Source organism: Dama dama, chromosome 19, assembly GCF_033118175.1.
Source record: "Dama dama isolate Ldn47 chromosome 19, ASM3311817v1, whole genome shotgun sequence".
NCBI classification, from domain to species: domain Eukaryota; kingdom Metazoa; phylum Chordata; class Mammalia; order Artiodactyla; family Cervidae; genus Dama; species Dama dama.
Window position 1 is genome coordinate 8,263,464 of NC_083699.1, and position 22,347 is coordinate 8,285,810.

General features: G+C 39.0%; 1 protein-coding gene across 2 annotated transcripts in view; it reads left to right on the top strand.

Annotated features, from left to right (window-relative positions):
* ARHGEF26 (Rho guanine nucleotide exchange factor 26) overlaps nucleotides 1-22,347 on the top strand; it is a 136,058-nt gene that overhangs the window by 19,212 nt on the left and 94,499 nt on the right. For both annotated transcript variants that reach the window (XM_061168169.1, XM_061168168.1), the window contains 2 exons: nucleotides 9,459-9,515; nucleotides 12,736-12,896. In XM_061168169.1, coding sequence (XP_061024152.1) covers nucleotides 9,459-9,515; nucleotides 12,736-12,896 — 218 coding nt within the window. The remainder of the gene's footprint in view (nucleotides 1-9,458; nucleotides 9,516-12,735; nucleotides 12,897-22,347) is intronic.

The window sequence follows — 22,347 nt, forward strand, 5'->3', positions numbered from 1 at the left end:
GTCATTTAAACATTTACTGTTATTTGATCAGTGCTTAACCAGCCCTGTTCCAATCCGTTTTGACCCCCCACATGATGAGAAATCTGACTGCTGCTTCTGCGGAATCTGAGTAGGACAGCTTTTCTTTCATGTGTGAATGAGAGTGTAAAGTGACATGACTGACATATCTAGTGGAAATTTACACATGGTGGAGTTATCCTGCAACCATGGTTGGTATCGGTAGCTTAACATAATGAGAAATACATTTTACTTATAACCTAGTATGTGTGTTCATGGGTGCGCGTGTCTGTGTACCTCAAACAAAAGCTTCACAGTGTGGAAGTTACCCTTAATACACACAGTGCACTATGGTATTTTCCATCCTGTCCTTTCTGTTTTGTTACCCTGACGTGGATGACAAGCAGAAGAAATTTGGGGGCTTTATTTTGCTGTTCACTAGGTGATGAGAAGTTTGTAGTCTGAAAACGCTAGTGTCTGACTCCGAAATTCATACGTGTTCCGCTGCATCGGGGCAAATGGGGCAAACAAAACAAACCTGGAGCCAGTACCTACTCTGTGGGAACTTAGAAGCTGGGTTAGGAGGCAGTAGAAACGAAAGGTCTAAGTGATGTTTTTAAAAGAATGTAGGGCAAAATGCAGAAATGAATGGCACAGGTAGATGTCATAGAAAGCAGTAAAGGCCAGGAAAGTGCTCCCTAGAGGTTATGACTAAAACTCGATGGGCTAGATGGGCCAAGAGTTGAAAATAAAAACAACGGAAGTGTAAAAGAATTGCTTGAGTAATTGAATTGAAAATGAAACTTGAGGTATAGGTAAACGGGAGAATATTGGTAATTCTATGCCTGTTTCTCAGATCTCCTCCATATAATAAGGTAATTCCTGCCCAGTGGGATCATGGCATGCTTTGAACATTGCACGTAAAACATCAGTTCACTTTAGGACCCACTTTTCTGAAACGAGTTTTGCTCAAGTTTAGATTGTGTTGCGAATCTAAGAGGCTCACTTCAGTGTCGGTGTTGTTCTAAGGAATTTACTGTTTGGAGGTGATCATTCCTACCCATCTGCCACTTGACAGGAATGGCAGCAAAGATGTTGGTACCTGCTCTGTAAACAGGTGCCCTTTCTGCAAGAAGAGCCCCTCAGACCTGTGCTGCCTTCGTCAGCCCCTCCCGACTCAGGCCTTCAGCCGGGTCATCATCGGCTTCGTCGGCAGTTCCGCACCTCTAGCCCTGTCCTCTGTTCCCCCATCTGCGCGCCTGCCTGTCATCCCTCACGGTCAGCGCCGCCTCATAAGCCACCGCCTGGCTTGGGCTGGACCGAAACCTTTCTCATCGCCTGCCTTTATCTGAGCTGCTTTTATCTGCGAATGGTTACCTCTCAGGAGCTTTCCTGTGGGCAGCAACTAAGAAATGCAGGTATTATTGGCATCTCTACACAGTGCCATTTGCCTACCCTGCTTGCTTTGTTTCTTTTTTTGAGAGAAGACTTTGAAACTTAGTTTTTATTAAAAGCGATGCTTTAATTCCAAAGCTAAGAGATGTTTATTAGTGAAAAATAAAAAAGTACCAATAGATAAAAAGAAGAAAATAAAAATTGTTTGAAATCCTTCCCATGTAGTCACTGTTGATACTTTGGTATATAACTTTTCAGACTTTTTTTGTTTTCTTAATGTGTATTTAGAATTTTCCTCTTCCTTTAAGCAAAGATTAATAAAATAATATTGCCTTATTGCTCATATTTTCCATTTAATAATGTTGTAAATATTTGCTCACCATTAAACCTGCTGTTTTTTAACCCATTTTTTCCCTCTTAACGACACTGTGAATGACGTTTCATGTCATTAAACTTTCTTTCATAACAACCTTTGTAAAGCCCATATTTATATTTCATCAAATAGGTAGTTTTTTTTGTTTTTTTTTTTTTTAGTTTGGTTCTTTTAACCAATTCCCCTTAGTTAGTCATCAGTTTGTTCTTAATATTCCAATTTAAAATTCAAAATTTAAATTAAGTTCTTTGAAATAGCCATTTTTGAATTATGAAGGTAATGCAGGTGCATTCACCTTATTACAAAACTGAATACAACAGACTGAAAATTGCTATGGTTTTACCACCATTCCCACCTCTCGCCACTGTTCACCATCATTGTTAGTCTGGTCTCTTCCTCAGTATTTTATTAAATATTCCAATTTTAAAAACTGCTCATCTTTTATGAAATAATTTTATAGAATTGCCTTGTTCCCCTAAAACCAGTTTTCCTTTTTATCTTACTTCTGTGACATTAGCTTTTCATGTATGCCCTGATCTCATTTTCTCCCCTTGGTTGCTGATAGAAAAAGCAGAAGTGGGCTTCTCTCTCACTGGGGGATAGAGACTGAGTCCACCTGGGTCCAGGCTCAGTAGCCTGCAGGGGAGTGAATGGTATTGAGAGCCACGAGTCAAAGAGAGGAATTTGTGGAGATTCCACGGATGTCAGGACTAATCAACAAGTTAAATTGCCAGGCACCCTGCCAACAGCTTAGCTTTCTCTGGAGCAAGAGCTGAGAATTCATTTGGGGATGCAGTTTCTGAGGTATCCAAGGGGAGGACCTTAGTTTAAAGGAAGGGTAGCTGTGGGTCACGCACACCTCGAAGAAATTCAGAAGTGTGAGAAGGCAGTGCACCGCGGTGGTAAAGAAATTGTCCTTGTGAGCAGCAAGCATGCCTGAGTTGAAGACCAGCTTGACCACTTGTTAGGGCTCACGATGACAACTTTCCTGTGTCTCTGTTTTCTTATTTGTAAAATAGCGATAGTAATACATTTCTTGTCCTATTGTTAGAAGGTTTAGATGCATGGGAAGAACAGTGCCTGGTGCATGGTAAGCATTGGATACATCAGAAGTTGGAGAAATACAAGAGGAACAACCAGAACTCTGAATCAGGTCTTGGCTAACTAAAGGATGCTGGTTTACAGGGACTGGCTACAAAGTAACACATGCGCTTTTGTCTCCTAAATTCCACAAGGCACAGAAGTTTATTTAATGACCTTGCTGTTTGTGGTCTGTACTCTCAGGCCTCATATCTGTATTGAAGTAACTGGGACTCAGTCGGGAATCCTGGCTCTGACTATAGAGGGTGACCCAGGCCATTTCCGGGTCAAAGCCCCGAGCCCTGCCTTGCCTTATCTGAGTTCGCCACAGTTTTAGCAGACGCGAGGTTACCTCTGGGAGGCTGGCAGAGCTTACTGTTTCTTGAGATTCAGGAATTTTGGTGAGGATTATAGCATTTTCAGTTTTAAGTTTATAGAATTTATAGTTTTAAGATTATAGAATTTTACTGTTTTAACAACAGTAGATAAGAGAGGAGCTCTGGTTTTTTGAACAAACGATGAGATCCCTGGCATGTCACTGGAGATCTTTTTAAATTAAGCATATGATTTATTAAATGGGCCATTGTCTTCTACCTCTCATTATTCTAAAAAATAGTGATCTATGTACCTGTTTCTCCTGAAAAATACCGCACCGTCCCCATCTTGACCTCGGTTATCTCATCTCTGGTCGTCTGGATCTTGGGCCCTTGGTGTGGGTGTTCTGCAGCAGCTTGTTGCTTAGGAGGACCGCATCCCAGTGATTTCTCAGTGGATGAGGCGGGGCCTGAGACAACCCCGGGGGCTACTTTCAGGCCCATGGCAGATTTTTCATTTTAGGAACTTCAAGCATACTCTCAGCGAGCTGCTGTTCCCATGTTGTTGAAGTGAAAGAAGTCTTAACTCAGTGGAAATTCCGGGACTGTTCAATTTGTATTAAGTCTGTAGAAAGGGCCTAGGAGTGATTGTGTCCCGCGGTATAATTTTACTTTGCAATTCATTCTCTTCCCACTTGAACTCTCCAGAATAGAAGCCCATGAATAGCAAGTCACCAGGAGGCATGAATAAACCAGCTGGTTTTCCGCGAATGAGTAACTCTAAGTTTGAAGGTCTTAGCTCCTGTGGGTATTCAGTGGACATCAGTGCTTTATGGAGCCTGAGTGAACTTGGATTATAAATATCTGATCTCATTTTTAATTGACTACTTTTCTGAGCTTCTTTGGTCGTCAGTCTTTTGCAGGCCCTCCTGTTCTAGTTACTTTGGCTGGTGGGAAAAAGAGAAAGAATGTGCACCCATCTTATCTGTATAGAAACAATGTCAAGTCATAGAGGGCCTGAGGTCATATCCCTGTTTACCCCATAGAAATGATCCGAGCAGCCTAGAGACTGGGGTAATTCCTCTTGGCTCTGTACACAGTTAGAGGGCAGGCTCTATGCTCTGGATAGGAATCCTGAATTCCTCAGGATTCTGTTGGAAACTTAGAGAACCCAGCTTTTACTGCCTTCTGTAGTCAGCGGTGTCAGAGGCCAAGGAACATTGCCTAGGTTTCCTTAAGACAGCTTTTCACAAGGTGAAATCAGCTGTAGCTGTGATGAGTGCAGAAGTGGAATGACTACCTGAAGCCTGCTTGTTCCTTCATGAGATAGTCATCTAACAAGCTCAGGCTTGCAAAGGATCACGAAGGAAATTGGCATCCATTTTGTTTATTTTTTTAATCATAAAAAAATGAAGCATGGTCAATTTACAATGTCATGTTTCAGGTGTAGAGCAAAGTCATTCAGTTGTACATATACATGTATCTATTCTTTTTTAGATTCTTTTCCCATGTAGGTTTCCCATGTAGGTTATTATAAAGTACTGAGTATAGTTCCCTGTGCTATATATCAGCTCCTTGCTGTTTATTTGTTTTCTATGTTGAAGTATGCACCTGTTAATCACAAGTTCCTTATTTATCTCTCCTTTCCCATTTGGTAGCCATAGTTTGCTTTCTATGTCTGTGAATCTGTTTCTATTTTGTAAATAAGTTCATTTATATAATTTTTATAGATTCTACATATAAGTCATATCATATGATATTTGTCTTTCTCAGACTAACTTGGCATCAGTTTTAGGTGGAGTAACTTTTGGATCTATCCTTTGGGGAGTTTATCTTAAATTTCAAAAACTATATCTTAGAGCCAGTTAGACAGTATATCCATTGATGAAGTATCTATTACTGTTCTTTATTTGTTTTAGCCAGTTGTTAATTTTTGTCTCTTTTGAACATGGAAAATATGTTGATTACAAAAAAATCATAGGTGGAGAATTTTAATACCAATTACAGCAGTAAAAATATAATTATGAATTTAGAACTATTATGAGATTAGTGAGTTCCCTGCATTCACTGCCTTGACAAGTCACATAATATATGTTCATATTTTTTAACATATGTCAGAACTGTCGTTGTGGGCTACGGTCTTGTTTTATTTGAATTAATTTGTATTGACTTTTATTTGAATATATGTCATATATGTCAAATAAATATTGACATATATTCACATGTTCTCCTAAAAGTGTAGAATCTGCCATGGCAAGATTTGAACGGTTTTGTGAATTAGTTAGATTGTACAAAATCAAGAACCTCAAACTGAGTGTAGCTCTTAATGTTTCATTCAACTACATTTGTAACTGTACTTATTGATGATATAGTTAAATAGGAAATTTAAAGCAATGAGCAAGTTCTAGTGAGGTCAGAGGAGAGCTGGAAAGGCCTGTTGCTTGGCAGAATGTGTGTTCCCGTTTGTGCTGGGCTGGAACCGCCACTGCAAGATACATATGTAAAAAGTTTTAAAAAAGAGCCTGTGCGATTTAGTTTCTTTCCTTTTAGATGACTATAGGAATCCAGTTTTGGAAGCTGGTGTATCATCTTTTCCACATGTGGAAACAAGGAGAACACTTGGAGAAATGTGATAAACTTGATATTTTAATTCTCTTAGCAAGTGTGCAAACTGCAGAAACATGTAAATGTAAAAACTGTAGGTTTTATTGTAAACATATGTTTTACACACATATTTGTGTGCTTGTGCAAAAGAGAAGCCTGGGCTTACCAGTGATTTTTACTTCGGTTTAGTAATAGGTCATTGGTTTTGAATAGAAAATTTCCAGAGATAACATACTATTAAAATCGTTGCACACAGCCTTTCTCCTTCTTTTGTTTCCCTCTCTCCCTTCCTCCCCCTTCTTTCCTTGTTTCTTTCCACTTGACATTTGCTCTGTGTTTTCATTCTCCCAGTTTTCTCCTGCCTGTCTCCTGCCAGTCTCTGTGGGGCCCTCTTATATATCCCCTCTACCCTTCTTTTTCTGGTTTCATTTTCCACATTCTTCGGTCTCTGAAATCCTCTTGCCCGCTCTTGATCTTCTGCCTCCAGGCACCTGCTCTCAGGTACTGTAATTTAGAGTTGCATGTGGAAGATCTCAGGTGGACAAAAAGCTTCCTCTTGGCTCGGGAGAAGAACCCGTCCAGCCGGGCCCCAAGCAGTGGTCTGGCAGTCAGCCAGGTAGAGCCGGCTTGTCATAACTCCAGACCTGGCCTTCTGGATCCTTGAATGTGCCCGTTTTCTTAATTATAATCCAAGAATGTACTTTTAGAACCTTTTGTTTTCTGTATTGGTCAGTTCTGTATGGGCTTCTGGTTTCTAATTGATGACTTCTTGGTTAAAGGAATGTTTGATCATTTTTTATTAGTGTTGGTGAAAGATGATAAGTCTATGTATGAGTGCTTTGCCTTTTTCAAAACTACCTTCTCTTCTCCCTCAGAAGGGCAACTACTTTAGCTGGGGATTTTTTTTTTTTTTTTCTTTTTGATAGGATGAAGTACTCTTAATCCCTCAGTGACCTAGCTGTATCTGGGTAGGTCTCTAAGCGCATATGCTTTACTTTCTTCCCCTTAAGATTTCTGTGTTTGAACTCAGTAGTAGCTGTGGGTGCAGATGCTGGTGGCATGGAAATCCTTGCTGGTGACATCACCTGCCGAGACTGTGGGCACAGCGCCAGGATATTGATCTGCTGGGCTTTGAGTCAGGCAGGAAATCCTGTGAAATTCCTGCTCAACGTTAACCAACTGGGAGCAGCTCTGAATGGTTTCATTCTTTTGGCCAGTCTCCTCCCTTATTAAAATGTATGAAGAAGCCTTTTTAACCATGCATTCTTGCTGACAGGCTGGCCCAGTGTCAGCATGGTAGATAAGGCTGAGAACATCCTGTGATATGTGTGATGACAACAAACATGTGGAGATTTGGTGCAGACCTGGCGTTAGAAGGGATCATCATTAGTGACAGTCACCCGACCTTAGAAGTAAGGTGCCTTCATGGAAAACTGGGGGTCCCCTGTCCCTGATACTATCATGATTAAGAGCGGGAGCCCTTGAGTTGGTATGCCTGGATGAGGATCCTGGCCTTCCTATCTGTTAGTTATGTGATCTGGAATCCTAAGTCGTAGTTGTTATTACTGTCTGTGAAATGGGCATAGGAATAGTATTGGCTTTTTAGAGTTTTTCTGAGGATTCACTGATCACAGGGATATAAAATACTTGGCATATTTCCTGGCAGTCAGTTAATGATTGTTGATTTTACTATTGACTTAGGACTCTTTCTACGCTATTGTACTGCTCTCTATGATCTTTTCTAACAACCAGATTGAAGGCAGTAACATATAGGTGTCTTTATTTCCCTGACCCCACCATGTAAAGAACTGTATACCAGCGGTCTTCACACTGGGGTACACATCACATGCCTGTATTCAGCAAGACCAGGCGAGGTGGTGGGCAGGAATAGGCTTAAGGGGGACCATTTTCCAGATCCTTAATTCCTAGGCGTTCTTTTCTCTAAAACTGAGAGTGTATCTGCAGTTAAAGTGTTAACACCAGATTTTGTTGTCCAATTTCCACTTTTCACAGTTACCCCTTTTGCCATTTTTCTAAAGAAAGCCCATCTCAAATCTTACTTGGTGTTTGGTGCCCTGTGTCAGCATGTTAAATCACAGCACAAAATAAAATGGGGTCAATTTGAAATATTGGTTTCAGCAAAGCCTCCTTGAATGAAGCCACCATACACCCCCACCCCCATCTCACTCAGAGTTGCATTCTCAGTAAAATTTTACTTTTAGTGCTTAATGCATTGAAATTGGAAATAATTGCATCATTTTGATTATGGATTATTAATGGTGTTTGTAGTGATTATACAATCCAGAAGATTCTTTATACTTAAAGCTCATTGATCACAAGAAATTTTAGAAAATTAAATGTAGAAACCTATGCCCTAAATATGCTAGAGTGACTAATTAAATACTCTGACACAGAATTATATCAGGAAATTTGGAGGGAAAATTGACATAGAAATGGGTTTTCAAGGAGAAAGAAGAATAATGTAAAATCTCCATATGTTTTAAATGGATGATGGTGGATATTGTCATCATAGTTTTTATATTCCACTAGATACATTTAAAAGAATATGATAGCACATGGTTAAAATGTCTAGATTTACAATTAATAGGAAGATATGTCTTTAAGATTCTTTAAATTTTGGATGAAAATTTGAAATGTCAACATAAAATGGGTCTAAGGGAACATGGTTTTTTAGTATTTTTAGGAAGTAGATAGCAAAACGTTTGAAGACTCTGTTACATTTTATTGCTATTGCTTTTTCACATGAGGGGAGGACATTCTCCTTTTTTGCTGCTCTTCTGTCAAATTCAAGATCTAATTGGTTGGTATTGTGTACATGCCTTACTTTTCATTTATTAAACTTTAACTGAAAAGCATGAATGTCTTTCATGTGCTGGACTCAGGGCCAGGTATATTAGAAGAGACTCCAGGTCCTGCCTTCATGGGGTTCATAATTCAACCTCTGTTCTACGTCAGAGACTGAATTTTGGTAGGAACTGCAGCAATGAAGTAGAAATGTGTGGCAGTTGAGATAGGGACTTCGGAATTCAACCAGGGACACAACTGCATTGTTCCCAGTATGGGGCTGACATTCTTGGCTCTTGGAGGTACTCTTGCTTCATCGAAGAATATCAGATTAACATCCTTATTTGTCAAAATTAAATATACCCAAAAACCTGTTGAAATTGGGCCAAGAGGCCTGTGTTTTCTTGTTTGATTGGGTTTTTGTAAAGCGCATGGGTGTTCCATTGAGTTTCTGTTTTCACAGAGTGTTCACATAGTGTTAAAATTACACTTTCAGTGTAATAAGGACACCATATTACTGACCAGGGTTTCTGAGCAGTAAACTCTTAGGGCAGTGGCTTCCTTTCTTTTATTGTCAGGGACTTCACTTATGAATTAGAAGATTAATTTCGTAAGTATTTCAGGAATAGCCAGAACTAAGACCAGAGCAAATTAACTCAAACCCATTGGGTAGTGTTCTAGACACTTTTCATTCCTTTAATGTTGTACTATGCTAATTTATTAATGTGATTAAATGTCGTCTGAGGAATATGAGACTCAAAATTAATATGTACTGAATTCAGCATTTTGCAGTTAATTCACATTTGAAGGGCATAGAATTATGCCTTACATAATGAAGAAGTTGTTTGTGAAAGTAAATGAACTCAACTTTATTTTGCTTTTTACTCTAGGTGAAAAGAAATGGATTATCTCAGACAGTTAGCCAGGAGGAAAGAAAGCGACAAGAGGTATTTTTTTTTTTTTTTTTGAATTTTAATTAATTTATTTGGCTGTGTTGGATCTTAGTTGCAGCTTGTGGAATCTAGTTCCCTGACTAGGAACTGAACCCGGGTCCCCTGCATTGGGAGCACAGAGTCTTACTGAACCCCCAGGGAAGTTCCAAAAGATATATTTTCTACCAAGCAGATTCGTTAGGGTTCTCGGGGTGCCTGTTTTGTTGAGCATTTTCCTTTGACAGTGTATTCATTTTCTTTTCTTTTTTTTTACGAAAACATTATGTGATTATTGTCAAATAAAATTACATGTAAATTCCCAGAAAAGAAAATTTAAAATATCCAATGTCATTTTAATTTAATAAAGCACCTAGTCCCTGATGGCTCAGACTGTAAAGAATCTGCCTGCAATGCAGGAGACCCAGGTTCAGTCCCTGGGTCAGGAAGATCCCCTGGAGAAGGGAATGGCTACCCACTCCAGTATTCCTTCCTGGAGAGTCCCATGAACAGAGGACCCTGCAGTCCATGGGATTGCAAAGAGCTGGACATGACTGAGCAATTAAGCAAACAAAAACTAAAAACAAAATGTCATTTTAACTTAACAAAGCACCTAGTCCAGGTATAATATTTACACTGGAAGAAATATGCTGAAAAATGGAAAAGACATTAATTAGATTCTGGAACTGAAAAAGGATGATAGTGGAAAAACTCTGAACCCTCTTTGCAAGAGTTTTAGAAATCTAAAATTATACCAAAACACAAGTTTGCTTAATAAAAAATAGAACAGATAGCAATAGTTTCATAAGTTGAAATTTAGTAAATGCAGCTTAAGAAAATTGCTCATTGTAATAATATTTTGAAGTTCTCAGAGCACTTTCTTTCTGTCTTATGCATATGAGTTTGGAGATAAATAAGCTTAGGCATATACATGCATATAAATAAATTCCATAGAGGACATGAATTACCCCTTTCTTATTTCATTGGCTTGCAATAACACGAAAATATAAGGGTGAATTATAGGACTATTTAAAAAAAATCAGAATAGTGTATAACATTGGTGTATACATCACAGAGAATTTAAAAAATTATTACATTTATTTTTCTAATTTTTATAAAGAAAATATGACTTTCAATAAAATAGAAGTCTTACATTCTCCTCCTTTCATTCCTTTCCTCTCCTCCCTGGAGATAACTATAATTATGGATAGATGTGTATCCATCTGTTCATGTATTACATCTATTTATGTACATACGTTTGTGTGTGCCTGTTAAGATGTAGATAGATGATATGATTGTGAACGTGTGTTTTGGTTGACTGCTTTTTACATTTAACATTGTTTTTGAGATTTATCCATGTAAAAACATATTAACCTAGGTCATTTATTCAAACCACTATATAGTATTCCATTCCATAAATACTTCTAAAGAAAGTATGTTCTCCTAATGATGGGCAGTAGGTGGTACTTTTTTTTTTTTAACTGTTAACATTATGGCATAAACAGCTTAAGAGCTTCTCCAGGGTCCTGATCCCATTGGAATATTTCTTCTCTTTTAAATCTACCCCATTTCCCTTACATTTTGAGAATATTTATTCATATTTGTGATATAAAAATTTAATGATAGCAAATCTACTTATGATTTATTTCTGCTCTTATATAGATATTTAACAGGTCTAATGTGGTTTTCCTTTAAGTAGCTGATGTTTCTATTGCAGGATGTTTTAAGTTATTACATTAAACGTATTATGTTAAACTACCACGTACTCATCTTTTCCTGTGATCTATTCTGTATAGTTTATCACATCATTTTGTTTGAATCTTCACATTTTGGATTTGATTACAAAAGCCTCTACTTTGAAAGGTTTTTAATCATTCCAAGGCACCATATCCATCAACAACCCGAAATCCATTATTTTTGGTCAGGAAGAGTGAACTGTATTTAGTCTGTATTATATTTCCTGGGGATAATTTTATTAATTGAATAGAATCACACAAGATACAAGTTAAATGAAACTCTTATTAACGTCCTTGTCTTTACATCTAATGACATAATCATTAGATGGTTATATCACTTACAGTCCCTGGAACACAATCAAGGCTAGATCAGCACGTTGAAGTAAGACTTACCTAAATGATTATGGATGCTAAGAATAGAGGTGAACAATGAGCTTAGCACCACTGACCTGATTTACCGAGTGTTACGGAGTATGGCCCACCTACCAGCAGCAGGGCTTCCACCTGCCTGACCTCAGCTGGAGCATTAGTTCTTATAAGGAGACTCTTCTGGGTCCCTCTGGGCCAGGCGCTAAGGGGAGGAGCCCTGGAGGCCACGGCGATGATGGCTCTGTTATTAGGGACGATCTCCAGGAAGGATGGGAATCTCAAGCCCGCGAGGATGTTCACCACGCCTCCCTGAGGAGGAATTCTCTCTGCCTGGCCGTTCTAGGAGAATCTGATGTTGTTAAGGCCGGAGATGAATTCCTTACACAGGGCGCTGGTATCTCTCCACATACGTGGGCTGGCTTTTCGTTGTTAATGAAGGCTTATCAGGTGAACCACCTCTGTGTGCCTGACACCAAGAGTTTCTGCTGAGGGTCCTTCACTCCTTCTTGAGACAGTGAGGAGAGCAGAAAGGGTGGCTTATTGGACAGAATTACTTTCGATTGTATGAGTTTATATAAAAGAATTCCTGTGGCTGATAAGAACCTTTTGAGGGTAGGTCCAGTCATGCTCCTTAATACACCCAGGATATTTGCTCATATTAACTACAGATTAGTTGAATTAAAACACTGGGAGAGAAAGGACCCACAGGGGAGGGAAGAAATGGATTTGTGAGAAATTGTCTCTGAATCCCAAGGGAGGTCCATAAATCTTCACTGTCCCAGAACAGCATGCTTTGAAATCAGGGTGGAAGAGATGACCCCAAAGGTTAATGAATGTCACCCTGAGGTTTTACGACCTGCCCTAGCTTCCTCCCAGAGATTCTGCCTTCCGGCAAAACGTGACCTCAGGATGCCAAATGCTTTTATTTTTTCCTATTTACACTCTAGGCAGTGACTCTGCTTCTCAAAATTTGGGTATATGTGCCTTATATAAAGACAGTAGTTTGGTAATGTACTTTTTTTTTTTATACTTACAGTTTTGCATTTTTAAAGATACTGTTATAGCAGAATTATGAGAGCTCAATTTAATTCTTTAATTGAAAGAATAACTCATTTCTTCTTCCTCTTTATCAGGCTATTTTTGAAGTCATATCCTCTGAACACTCGTATTTACTCAGTTTGGAGATCTTGATACGAATGTTTAAAAATTCTAAAGCGCTGAGTGATACGATGACGAAGACCGAGAGTCACCATCTTTTCTCCAATATTACAGATGTCTGTGAGGCCAGCAAAAAGTAAGTTCGCTTTCATTGGCCTTTAGATGTTCCTTACTAGGAGAAGGCAATGGCAGCCCACTCCAGTGTTCTCGCCTGGAGAATCCCAGGGACGGGGGAGCCTGGTGGGCTGCCGTCTATGGGGTCGCACAGAGTCGGCCACGACTGAAGTGACTTAGCAGCAGCAGCAGCAGCACCCCTTACTAACAAACACCTGGGTTCTCTAAACAGGAGAGGTGTGGGGCCTCTCATTTGTTCAGTTGGCTTTTATCTTTGTCCCTTGAGGTAAATTTTAAGGTCTGTTTCAAGTTGCTGACGTGTAAATAGATGCTAGCAGACGTTAGTATCTGAGGTCTCCGGATTCCTTGTTTTTCTCCCTACTTCCCCTTTATCCCTTTTATTTTTCCTCTTTAATTATGCCAGTAATATAACAACATTTAGTTGGAAAAGAAAAAAAGTGACTCATGATCATAACATTTAAATACAAAAATTATTTGTTTACATTTTCACACTCTTGCTTTTTAAGATATGTATATATTATTTTTAAAGTGACGTCGTGGTGTCCGTAATGATTTCTGTAGGTTTTCCCTGTTTCACTTTCCATGAGCACTGTCAGGAGAACTTTCATTATTATTATATTTTTACTGTACCTCAGTTCTGAACTCTTCTGTCCTGAGGGAACTACGTAGCCTGTACTGAAGCCTTGAGCAGCAGTACTAAATTGAGCGTGCAAAGTTGCTGTTTTGGGTGGTCAGAATGGTTCACATATTGGCAGTTTTTATGGTTGAGTCAAAGGTGGGTTTATCATTCAACTTGTGAAGCTTATGCTTCAAGGCTGCTTACTTTGCAAGGGCATCTTTTGCGATAGTGCCTGATTTCTTCTTAGAGGGCCTCCGAATTGTATAGTCTTCAGGGTCCACAGAGACTGGACCTGCCTCAGGGGGTGAGTACCCTTTGTGAGCCTGGACACTGTTCATTTGTCACTTTAGGGCAGAGCCAGGTAGGCAGCGATGGTAATGCGAATGTATTCCTTGCATCTCTGTGCAGGTATAATAGATTTTCCTTTTGAGCTACAGGATTGAACGTCCCATGATGAACAGGTTGGTGTGTGAGTTTGGGCTACTGCGGAGATGGGATCTGTGGTCAGATCAGTGAGTGCTCCTAGTATTTTATGCTAGTTACACAACTTCTGAAGCCAGATTCTGCCACAAGAAAAGATCTTGGCAATCTTGTGTCTGTCATGGATACTTAAAAATTCATGTTCAGAGGACCTGTTGAACCTTAGAGAAGAGAGGCCTGTGGTTTGCAGGTGGTGACAGGCACTGCAGCATGAAAAGTCCTCTTTTAGAACCTGAGTCGTTGCTTGTGTTCAGCCCATTGCTTTTTTGGGGGGCACCATTCTTGCCCATTTTGTTAAGAGAAATGAAAAATCTTTCTCCTCTTAGTGAAGAGACCAAAACAAGAGCCTTAGATGGTGTGTCCTGGTTCAACAGGTGTTCAGATTTCAAAATGAGTCTCTTTCATTTTAACTTGTACTTTGGTTTAACTATGACGATAAATCTCTATATTAGTTATATTGCTACACAGAATTATTACTGTTTTGATAACTATAGCATGTAAGTTATGATTTTAATTAGAATTTATTTTCTGAAAACCACGGTGCACGTTTTTACTCCTCTTCGGAACTGTTCTTTGAATTGGGTGGCCATGAGTCCACTTCTCACAGCCTATCAATGGTTCCTGAGAAAGCTGCTGGTCAATTCTGATTGATGAGGAACAGCAGTTCTTGAACAGAGGATGTTTTGGGTCCTAGAGTCTTTGGGCCTCGATAGCACTGTTCATGTATCAGAGGATGAGTCAGAAGGAGCCTGGGGCCTAGCAGGTAGTAGGTTAGGCTTGAGAAGGTTTCTAAACCTCTGCAACTTAGCTATAAAATGGAGACTAAAAAAATGCATAATTGGTTAACCCTGAAATAAGTAATTTCAATTATAGATGAACATTTTATTATTTTAATTTCCCTGACAAAATTTAAATCTCTTAAGATTTTATCTAAATGTTTTCATTATGATAGTAACTTATAATAGGCTATTCTGGATGTTTTTTGTCAATCTTTCATTTTTAAAACAAAAACATCTCAACCTCCATTAAATGATAAAAAAGAAACATCTTTATCCTTTACATTTTTTGTTCTGTTTTTATTTGAAATGCAGTGTTTTAGTTTGGAGAGATGCTTACCTATGTAATTTAATCTCTTGTTATATTTCAACTAAGAGTGATTAGCTTCTACATGGTAATCCTATGTCTGTATCATAATAACTTACATTACAAATAAGTTTGAAACACTCATTTTAGATACAGTATTTTTTTTTTTTTTAATTTATTTTTATTTTTTTATCTGGCTGTGCTGAGTCCCTGGTGGGTCAGATGGTAAAGCATATGCCTGCAATGTGGGAGACCTGGGTTTGATCCCTGTTTCGGGAAGATCCCCTGCACAAGAAAATGGCAACCCACTCCAGTACTCTTGCCTGGAAAATTCCATGGACAGAGGAGCCTGGTAGGCTACAGTCCATGGGATTGCAAGGAGTTGGACACGACTGAGCAATTTCACTTGTGCTGAGTCTTATTTGTGGCATACGGGATCTTTAGTTGCAGCATGTGAACTCTTGTTCCCTGACCAGGGATTGAACCTGGGCCCCCTGCATTGGGAATGCAGAATTGTAGCCACTGGACCCACCAGGGAAGTCTTAAATATGGCCTTTTTAAAATTCAAAGTGCTCAGAAGATTTACAAAACCTATTTCAGTATGTGATTAATGCCTGCTTGTTGAATTTCCAGCATTTGGGCTCCAAGATTGACTCTCAGTGTGCGACCCATGAAAGAGTTTCCAGTCTTAAGAAATCGTAAAATTTTCATTTTTTTCCTTGAATAAACAAATGAACAGTGTCTAAACTGATTAGATTGTGTGTTATTATTAAGTGTGGCATAATCAAGACTATCTTCATTGCTTTACTTTTACCTGACGAAAAATTGTAGCTCTAGGTGATGGGCTATTTAGTGGAGGCTAAGATCATTGCATGCTCAGGGTTTGACTCAATAGTGTGATGTCTGGTCCTCCTCATAATTGCTTGAGTTTTTCACTGTTTGCCAGTAAGTGTCACCAAGAAGCCCTTCTGTGTAAGATGACGTTACATGAAAACAGACAAGGACAAGACCATTCTGATTCTGGGTGTGTACATTTGTCAGCGGATATTCCTACTGAATTTTCTGTATAAAGAATTGTTCATTTCAGTCAATACATGCGGAGCCTCTTATTCTGCCAGATGCCTGGGTTCTCGAGCATTTCGGCTAGGAAGCATCTGCCCTGTGGCTTTGGTCCTCACTGGTCAGTGGTTACCAGTGGAGCTTCCCCAGTGTGTGCGCGGAGGCATCCTAGAGCAGGGTGCTTCCCTCAGGTGGGCAGACTTAGGTCAAGCTGAAGGTTGTGGACCCAGAGCCCCTGGTGAGAATCAGAGGAGAGGAGGAGACAAGATGGTGAAGGCTTTTGTGTTCCTGCTGAGGATTTTCTTCTGTTTCCTGAAGGCTGGGTGGGCACAATGAGCACTTAAGTTGGGAAGTGAACTGGTGACCTGGGAGATGATAGTGGTACAGTGTTTATGTTAGAGAGGGGGTGAAGATGGTGAAAAATTTGGGGCCATTGCAAAACATAGCCAGAGATGATGGGAATCTGATAGCAGTCCTAAGAGGAAGGACTTGAGGGATATTTAGAATTTACAATCCTGAGAACTTGGTGAGAAAGAGGAAGAGCTTTGTTTGCCTCCCAGTTTCTGCCTCGTTGACCTTGAATGATGGTTTTATTAGCCAGGGTGTAAGAAAAGCAGGTTGGGGCTTATTGAGGGAGACAAGGGGATTCAATTTGGGGTAAGCTCAAAATAACTGTGGAGGATGAGGGGAAGATGTCTAGTTGAAAGGAGAAAAAGATTAGAAATCCAGGAAAATTTTGACACAAGATGTAGATTTGAGTTGTGTACGTTCTTGGCACTGTGGGTTTAAATGAGATATTAGAGCTTGTAGCATTGGTTTTGAATTGGTGGTGCTCCTTGTGTTTGCCTCCTTGGGGCATTTAGAATGTACTTTTGCTTGCTCCAGTGACCTTGGGACTGTGCTGGCATTAGTAGATGGAGGCTGAAAGTGCCAGACATGTTAGTAGGACTGCCCCCAGATGAGCATGAGTTGTCCCACCCAAATACTAATTGTGTCCTCCTTGAGAAGCATGGATAGAGAAAAAGAAAACCACGGTCAGAATTTCGGCCCAGAAACGTTGAATGAACCTGGAGGGTGGGGCAGAGTTGAAGCAGATAGGGTAAGAAGCACTGCATGGACCTTTCTCAAGCCCCTTGACTGTGGAGAACTCGCCCTTCTCTTTAATGCCTACCTGTCACCCCTGTATCTGCCATAGGCCAGGCAGCTGTTTGCTTTGTAACCTTCTTTTTTATTTTTTAATTTTTATTTTTTGTAACCTTCTTTAAAGGCATACACGGGGAGGCAGTTGGAACCCCACTGGTCTTATATTTGACCCCTCCTACAAGAGTGTGGCTTTTTTCTTTTTCTTGGGATGATTAGAGCTACATCCTGTCCCAGTGTGTCCTTGGTCAGTGCTAAGGCAGAGTCTTAGACCTCCCAGCTGTGGACCTACTTCCTTCTACCTGTGACTGTGCCCATTTCCCTCTGACTTAGATCCATGAAATCTCCCTGGGTTCATGGTCTCTCTGTCTTTGGAGGCCCAAAGATGTCCTAAAACCCTAAACATCCCATGAAAAAGTGTAGTACTAGATAACTTTTGTTTAGAAATGAATACTTAATTCATTATTAAACATCACATGTAGTATATACTTTGTCTGTTTGTGTACATCCTTATACTCTGGAGAGGGAAATGGCAACGCTCTCCAGTATTCTGGCCTAGAGAATTCCATGGACAGGAATTCTGGCAGGCTACAGTCCATGGGATTGCAGAGTTGGACACGACTAAGCAACTTAACACTTTCAACTTTTTTGATTTTTTTGGGGGAAGGAGTTCTGCTTTCACATATCTGTTCATTTAGAATAACTTATAGATAGATGCCATATTAATAGAGACCAAGTATGATTAATTTACATGAATTTGGGACAGAATATGATCTTAATTCCACTTGTTTTTAAGTTTAAGCTCTATTGATAGTGAAAGGCTGATACTATCAGAAAAGGAAATTGCCTTTTGTGTAAGACTAAATTATTAACCCCACTGCTATGGGGTTAAGGTCCAAGTAAGGTCTTCTGTATTAAAAAGTTTTCTGCACAATGAAGACTAGATAAAACTCTCTTTGATTTTTTATAACACAGTATGTTTTCAATCTTAATTCTGAGTTTTCATTCTAAATGTCTAGGTTAAGCTAACAATATTTCATTTGCATTTTTCAATAATAGTATATACTATTATCTGTAACTTATAAAAATATGCTGCTAAAGAACTTTGAGACATGCTTGTTTTTCTTGTTCTCATTACAAAGTTAAAGCATTGGTATTTCTTTGGGAAGTAATTGAAAGCTAAAACTATGCTGTCTTCAATTTCTGCCGAGTAAAATAAAAATATCCATCAACGTGCTTTTGTGTCCTGAGGAACTGAATTTGTTCCCAACATATAATGAACAGCTAATGCCAGATTCTCCAGTTTCTGCTTTGTGTGGAGAAGTAAATTACAGTAATAGTAAACAGACAAAATGGGACTCACCCAGAACTTGCTTCTCCAGAAGATTCTTTTCTCTAATTTTAGTCAGATTCTATTAAAATTAAAATATCATGGAACCCTGGATACTGTTAAATGCATGTTTCAATATTATTTTATAAAATGACTATATTATACAGAAAATGACATTTTACTTGAGTAACAGCACAATGTATCTATATTGTACAGTGTTTTCTCTATCTGGTAATTAAAATTGTCAACTTGAAGGCATCGATAGTAAACTATCAAAAGTTTTGTAGTATTAGTACTAGCCTTTTGTCTTTCCTGACTAGTTCATAAAGCTAAATTTTAGGAGAAAAACATACTAAATTTAACTTGGCCAGAGAGTATGGAATTCCTTACGTTGTAGAACCTGTTTTGCCCTGAAGTAATGGCTATTGCCATTGTTTTTCATTAGCAAATGTTCTTTGCTTCCACAATATCCAGTATAAGTTTACCAACTTTATTTGGTACCAACTTTACAAAGCTTTTTGGTAACTAAAGCAATTGCCCTATTTCACAGATGTAACAGAAAAACTGTTCTTTCTAAAACCAAACGTCTTTAGCTGACATTTGAGACAGTGACATTCAGAAGTTACTTTTATGATGACTTTTTCTCTAGTCTGAGATGAAACAACAAAGAAATTAATTTGAAATTCCCCTCAAGATCTCTACAATGATGTGGGTATTTTAGTCCACGTTATTCAGCTTTTACTAATAACCAGTGTCTGAAGTAATAAATAGTCATTATTTAAGTATCATTTCAAGTAGAGGCATAAAGACAACAAATATTTATGTATTTTTAAAATTTAATTGTTTTTTGCATGGTGAACGGCATGTAAGATCTTAGTTCTACAAACAGGAATCGAGCCCCCCCTGCAGTGGACACATGGAGTTTTAACCACTGGACTGGCAGGGAGCCCCCAGTATTTTATTAATAGACCCAGTCCTTTTAGTTAAGACGGAAGAAAAGCAGGGAGGGTATCTAAAATCTTTGTAAAAGTTAATGGGAGGCAGATGACTGAGTTGCCATGTGCTCTAACATTTATTCCCTTCTGATATCCCATTAAAAATGATGGGATAGTCAATGCACAAAGGCACAAAAGCTTTTAAAAAATCAAAATGAAGAAAGAGATACCAGCAATGAATGATATTTTGAAACCTTAAAAAAAGCATAAAGACTCTCAGTGAGTACTTCAGATAATCTGAGAAAGTTTAAATTGGTAGTGAAGAAAGCCAAGAAGGAACCAGATTTAAACCCAGCACCTCTGGAAGGTGCAGGAATTAATGAATTTGGAGTAAAGGTGTGTCTATAAGCAGGATTTTCGTCACAGCCTATTTGAGCAGTAGTCAGAGCCCACATGCGCTTTTTGGCTCCACACCACTGGAGGATACCTCGCTTCAACCCAGCAGTGGGGCAAAATAGATGAACACTGGACCAAGGGAATCAGGAGACCCAGCCCCAGGTGAGGTTGTGGCCAGTGGACAGGAAACAAGGATGTACTGATGGTTGACACCTGAAGACTTCTGCCCTAACGCTCCTTTTGGAATCCTGACAATCAGGCATACGTGTTACCTTCACCCTATTCTTGTCAAATGGTGACTGGCATTAATTCAAGTTAAGTAACATTTTATAATTTTCAACTAGAATGTTTATATTCAGATGTGTTCTTATAATTAAGCTTTGTAGGTGTGCACAAATCAAGCCTCCATCTTTAAAGTATATATCCATTTTGGGACTTCACTGGCAGTCCAGCAATTAAGACTCCTGGCTTCCACTGCAGGGGGTGTGGGTTCCATCCCTGGGGAGCTAAGATCCCACATGTCGGGGAACTAAGATCTTACATGTCTCGTGGCACAGCCAAAATGTAAAAAAATAAATAAAAATTTATATATATATATATATAGACATTTCAGTAATATGTTAGGCAAGTACTTATTAACTAAATCTTAAGTGTTTCCTGATGTCTAGTGGGGATAATAGTATATCTAACCTCCTTGGGTTGGTATAGAATTAAATGAGATAATACATATAGAGGGCTTAGTTTCACACTTGGTAAGCTCTCAAATAGCAATGATTTTGTTGATACTGTCATTTTGATGATCTAATCTGGTAATCTGAAATATCTCTAGATTTTGTATTTATTGACTGGTATATATTGTACGTCCTCTGTGTATTAGCCTCTGACGGCATTGGTCTAAGACTAGGTTAAAGAACAGGTCTCGTTTTGTAAAGACTCTTGGGCAATGGTGTGCATGTTGGTAATTCAAGACGGTTGTGGCGAGCTTTGCAACATGTAGTGATCATCTTTATTTTGACATTGAATGATTTCAAAATAAATGGATTCTTCCCTAATCATAAAGTGTATTAATCATGACTTAGGATTAAAAACGGAGCCATTTGCTTCTTCCCAGGCTGGTGTGTGCTTGTGTGTAGTACATTCCTTGGACCAGGGCTTCAAAACAGGCCCTGACACGCTCCAGCTGCCAACCAGGCTGTTCTGCTTATTTTTTGCAGGCATTTGGGCCATTATGTGCTTTTTTGCATTGCTTTTGCAAGCTCCAAGAGTCTGTGGATTCTGAGTTGTCACATGGAGATTTAAACTTGGCTAACGATCCTGGTTGGGACAGACAAAAGTGTTACCAAGCTTAGTCACTAGCAGTTATCAATCTTAAACTAGGGTAGAACTTCGTGGAAAAAGAAACAATGGCTGGATTTTAGTTGCCGTATTTCATCTGCACTGCATTTGCAACTGTGGATTTTGAACCATTACATGGATTTTTGACTTTGCCAGTTGTAAGTTAAACAAGCACAGGACCACACAGTTTTTCCGGCTGATGGAAAAGATTTTAATGTAAACTCTGTGATTTAGCCAAGTTAAATCTAGCACTTGATTTAAGAACAAGGAAGATGGTTGATGAATTATGTTTCAAAAGCAAGCTCCTTCAAGCTTTCTGATTGCTCGTTTTTTGTGGGATCTTGCCTCTAATTGCTGTGCATTACTCTTCAGCCTCTGGGCATCAATTTTGTGTTTTTCCAACAATTCTTGTTTTATCTGATTTAATCCTTTAGAGTGTCCTGTGATGCACCATCGTTTCCCTTTTGCAAGTGAGGAGACTGAGACCCCAATTAATTTTATGAAAATTTAAGGTCATTTACTTAAATGAAATTGAAACTTGTAGTGAGTTTTTTCTTTCTTCAGAATGTATTCTCCTAGACCACATTTGCAAAATTACACATATTCTAAGTATGTTTAAGGTTTCAGCCCAAAGAACTAAATTTCACTTTAGGCTTCTGCTAAGGATTACTCATCTGGAAAAATGTTAGGATTTGCTCTTTTTGATATATCTAACCCATGAAGCTAGTCGTGGAGAGTGATGAGACGCATTTTCGATTTGAATGTCTTTGACCCCTTAGAATGTGGAGACCTTAAAAGCAAAGAGCATCTAGTTTTCTGACAGAGCTCCGAGGCATGTCATAGACGTCATTGGCTTGTCATTTCCCTGTGGGTAGTGTTCTCTAAGTGAGGGATATTTTCCAGTGTCTTTATCATAAGCTGTCTCTGAATGTGTCTCCATGGTTGAAATGTTGCAATATTCTCTAGAAATAAGCTAGTTGATTACAGACGGTGCCCTACATAGTTGCTATCTCATCAGATGCCCTAACATTCAACACTACTGTAAAATTAAAAAGACATCCAAGTTGCTTATAGT